Raw genomic sequence first — 4,494 nt, 5'->3', positions numbered from 1 at the left:
GATATTGATGGTGTTCATGCTTGTTATGTTGCATAACCTTGTTAGTTTTGCAAATTTTTAGGCATTCATGTTGGAAAACTATGTTCTAGATGCTTGTTTGTAAACTCTGAATGTTCATGAAATCTTTGTTTACATTACTAAGTTAGGAATGACTAGTAAAAATTAACTTGGTTATATAATTATTGATGAGTATTAAACCCTACACTTAATATTGGAAAATTGATGAGTGTTGTTATGATTCTTGACTTGGTGATGACTTGCTAGTTAAAGTTTCATATGTTTATATTAACTTAATGAATTTGGCTACTTTAGTGTAATCTTAGGTGGTTAGAATGTTGTTCATGCTAGCTTTCCTTTGATTATGAGATTTTGTTGTTTTGACAAACAAGTTAGTCTATGTTTATCTCTTGATTGAAAACCCATCATGATGATTATTTGCTAGTATTAGGTTGCTTTATTATAATCTAGTATTTATGTTTAGATTCATGATGTTTTACCATATTATTGCTATTTCATCATATTAGTAGAGTGGATTCATGTCTAGGTAGTTTGTTGGATTGATTATATTCTTGTGTTTTTACTTGCTTATTTTCATTGTATGCAAATTTAGTTAATTAAAAATTCAACTTACGATTTACTTGTTCGGTTGGTCATTTACAAAGATTTAGTACTAGAAATTTTTCGTGTCCATGGATTGATACTCGGCTCTTACCGACACTTTATTACAAATGATAGGTACACTTGCCTTTCGTGTGTGGTTTAGTTGTAGGTGAAAACCTATTTAAAAACCCGATTTGTGTGGAACTTTTACTTAAAATTTTTATATATATATTCACACACGTCAAGTTTTTGGCGCTGTTGCCGGGGACATGGTGATTTTTAAGGAACGATCTGAGTCTTTGATTAGCCTTGTTGATATTTTTGATCTATGTTATTTTATTTCATTTTTATTCATCTTATTTATTTTTTTATTTTAGTGTAGTTTCAAGTTAAGTTTCCGTGTCTTTGTTCGTTTTCCGTTCCGCGTTCTTCCGGGTGATGAATGTCCACCACGCCCGGTCCTGAGCTTGTTTCACCTCTTTCTGAGCCCGATCGACATCTTCGAGAAGGTTTGAGGAGGAGAGCACGAGAGGTTGCCGAGGTCATTGAAAACGAGGAAATGGAAGATACCGACACCCCCGAGGCAGAAGAAGAAGAGATGGCGGACCCGAACGATCAAGGTCACATGGACGACTTTGCATCACCATCACTTGAAGGTTATGGCAGCAGCGTCACGCAGCCCGAGATTGCAGTGAGTTTCGAGATCAAGTTGAGCATCATTCATATGGTTGAAAATTCTGTTTCTTTTCATGGTCTCCAGAACGATGACCCTCATGCTCACGTTGCACATTTCCTTCGATTATGTGCGACATTCAAAATTACTAATTGTTCTGATGATGCCGTGAGACTTAGACTTTTTCCATTCTCACTTCGTGGGTCTGCTCTGGAGTGGTTAGAGGCACTCCCTTCCGGTTCCATCGCCACTTGGAATCAATTAGTTGAGCAATTTCTTCTTCAATATTTCCCACCCGATAAAACTGCTAAATTCCGAGCAAACATTACTGATTTTCGTGTCGACGATGACGAGTCACTTCATGCCGCATGGGAGAGGTTCAAGGGCTTGTTGAGAAAATGCCCTCATCACGATTTGAGTCGCGGGCTTCATTGCCGTACATTCTTTGACGCTTTATTTGGGGCACAAAAGCAGGCCGTCGATCAGGTTACGGGAAGAGATTTCGGTAGGTGTACCCCATATGAGGCGCTTGATATCTTGGAGAAAGCCACTAAGAAGAGTTTCGCGTATAATCCGCCTCGTTGTATTCCTTCCTGTAAGGGTGTTCATCACGTTGATTCAAACACCCTTGTCTGCGCCCAGTTAGAAGCTCTTACTAAAAGATTTGACCAAATGCAATCCGATCTTGTCAAATCTAGTTCTCGTTGTGGTGTGTGTGACGGAAAACACCAAACTAGTCAGTGCCAGCAGGCCATGGTGGTAGAGGATGTTGAATTTGTGGGCCGCCAAAACAATGTCTACAACAACACCTACAATCCGGGATGGAGAAACCACCCCAATTCCAGCTGGAAATATGGTGGCAACAATCAAAATTAAATGCCACCGGGTTTTGACAGAAAGCCAAATTATCAAAGTCAAACCCAAAATCAATCTTACCAGCAAAAGCCTCAATTTCAGGGGTCCAGTAGTGGTAATCAGTCAGGTGGAGGGGACTAGTGTTGAAAGCCTTTTGTCCCAAATTTTGGCTAAGACCGAGACCTCAAACAAATTGGCTGAGCAAAGGAACCTGAAAATTGATGAGACTCTCCAGAGGCATGATCTTGAGTTGCGGAATCAGAAAGCGTCCATGCAAACCAACGAAAATCAAGTTGGACAAATTGCTCAACTCCTCTCTGAGAGACAACAGGGTAGCCTTCCTAGTAACACCGAAAGGAATCCAAATGCTGAAGCTAAGGATATTACCCTAAGGAGTGGTAGGACTACCCTTCCTGTTGACGCATCGGTTTCCACACCAAAATCGAATGCTGATGAGATCGAGACTGAGACTCCTGGTGAGGTGCACTCGAGGCTAGACCCAGCAAGTACCGCACAACCCAGTGAGCCAGTCAGTTTTTATGTTCCTCCCATTTCATACCAAGGCCGTTTGAAGAAGCAGAAGATGGAAAAACAGTATGGGAAATTCTTAGAGATTTTTAAGAAGTTACACATTAATCTTCCTTTCCTTGATGCCTTGAAAGAAATGCCGAAGTATGCTATGTTCTTGAAAGAGGTCCTCTCGAATAAGAAGAAGTTGGAGGAGCTATCTTGTGTTACTTTGAATGAGGAGTGTTCCGCGGTCCTTCAGAATAAACTGCCCAAAAAATGACCGATCCGGGTAGTTTCATCATTCCTTGTTTGATTGGTAGTTTGTCGTTAGTAATGCTTTAGCCGACCTAGGTGCTAGCATAAACTTGATGCCCTATTCTGTTTTTTCCAAACTAGACCTAGGTGAGCCTAAGCCTACTCGCATGAGCATCCAGCTTGCCGAACGTTCTGTGAAATATCCTCGCGGTATAGTTGAGAATATGCTTGTGAAAATCGACAAATTCGTGTTTCCTGTCGATTTTATGATCTTAGACATAGATGAGGATAAAAATGTACCACTTATCCTAGGTCGTCCTTTCCTAGCCACTGCTAGAGCTCTCATTAATGTCTGCACCGGCAGACTCACTCTTAGAGTTGGAGACGAGGAGGTGACCTTTGATATTGGGAAATCCATGCGACACTCACAGGATCATGATGACGTACTTTACATTGATACCATTGATTCTTGTGTGTGTGAACACCTTTAGGACACGTGTGAGGAGAGTTCTCTGGATACTCAGTTGATTAGTGGAGTTGGTTCTGACCTTGTCATTGAGTCTCTACTTGACGAGTTGGTTTATGGTGTAGACCACGAGCCTCCTGAGTGTTTGGAGAAAATTGAGGATGTTGATCGCGTTGCCGAGCCTAAGGAAAAACCTTCTGTTGAGGACCCACCATCCATTGATCTTAAGGAGCTTCCGTCCCATTTGGAGTATGCCTTTTTGGAGGATGGGTCCCGCTTGCCTGTTATCATTTCTTCGAGTTTGTCGAGTGAGGAGAAGGTTAAATTGCTTACGGTTCTCAAAAGGCACAAACATGCGATCGCTTGGAAGATCATGGATATAAAAGGGATTAATCCATTCTTTTGTACCCATAAGATCTTGATGGAGGAAGAGTACAAACCTTTGGTGCAGCATCAAAGGCGTCTCAACCCTAATATGCAAGACGTTGTGAAGAAAGAGGTCATCAGCTACTCGATGCTGGATTGATTTATCCGATCTCTGATTCCCTATGGGTGAGCCCTGTGCAGGTTGTCCCGAAAAAGGGCGGTATGACGGTTGTGATGAATAAGAAAAACGAGTTAATTCCTACTCATACCATCATGGGATGGAGAGTTTGCATCGATTACCGCAAACTCAATAACGCCACGAGAAAAGATCATTTTCCCCTCCCCTTTATCGATCAGATGTTAGAACGACTGTCGGGAAAAATGTTCTATTGTTTTCTCGACGGCTTCTCAGGATACTTTCAGATCCCCATATCTCCTGAGGATCAGGAGAAGACGACATTCACATGTCCCTATGGCACATTCGCTTACTGGCGGATGCCCTTTGGATTGTGTAATGACCCTGCCACGTTTCAAAGATGTATGGTGGCGATTTTTTATGATATGATCGAGGACTCCATGGAGGTTTTCATGGATGACTTTTATGTTTTTGGGAGTTTTTTTGATCATTGTTTGAGAAATTTGGAGAAAATGTTGGCCAGGTGCGAAGAGGCCAACCTTGTTCTTAATTGGGAGAAATGCCACTTCATGGTGAAGGAGGGCATTGTATTAGGGCATAAGATTTCACAGGCGGGGCTTGAGGTTGATCGAG

At 41.7% G+C, this 4,494-nt stretch overlaps 1 protein-coding gene and 1 non-coding gene across 2 annotated transcripts; one reads left to right on the top strand and one right to left on the bottom strand.

The window, feature by feature from the left end:
• Positions 1–1,042: 1,042 nt before the first annotated feature.
• On the top strand, positions 1,043–2,149 carry LOC143629308 (uncharacterized). The gene has a single exon (XM_077098615.1). It carries the CDS (start codon positions 1,043–1,045, stop codon positions 2,147–2,149), a length of 1,107 nt encoding a protein of 368 aa, XP_076954730.1.
• Positions 1,583–1,689, bottom strand: LOC143629331 (small nucleolar RNA R71). The gene has a single exon (XR_013152934.1). It is a non-coding gene; the product is annotated as a small nucleolar RNA R71 (small nucleolar RNA).
• Positions 2,150–4,494: the final 2,345 nt, after the last annotated feature.

This window comes from Bidens hawaiensis, unplaced genomic scaffold (assembly GCF_021521415.1).
Source record: "Bidens hawaiensis isolate Kalapana, Puna unplaced genomic scaffold, B.hawaiensis_p1.1 tig00005181_1, whole genome shotgun sequence".
Classification (NCBI taxonomy): domain Eukaryota; kingdom Viridiplantae; phylum Streptophyta; class Magnoliopsida; order Asterales; family Asteraceae; genus Bidens; species Bidens hawaiensis.
The sequence above is the reverse complement of the archived record's forward strand: the minus strand, read 5'-3'. Positions and strand labels throughout refer to the sequence as shown.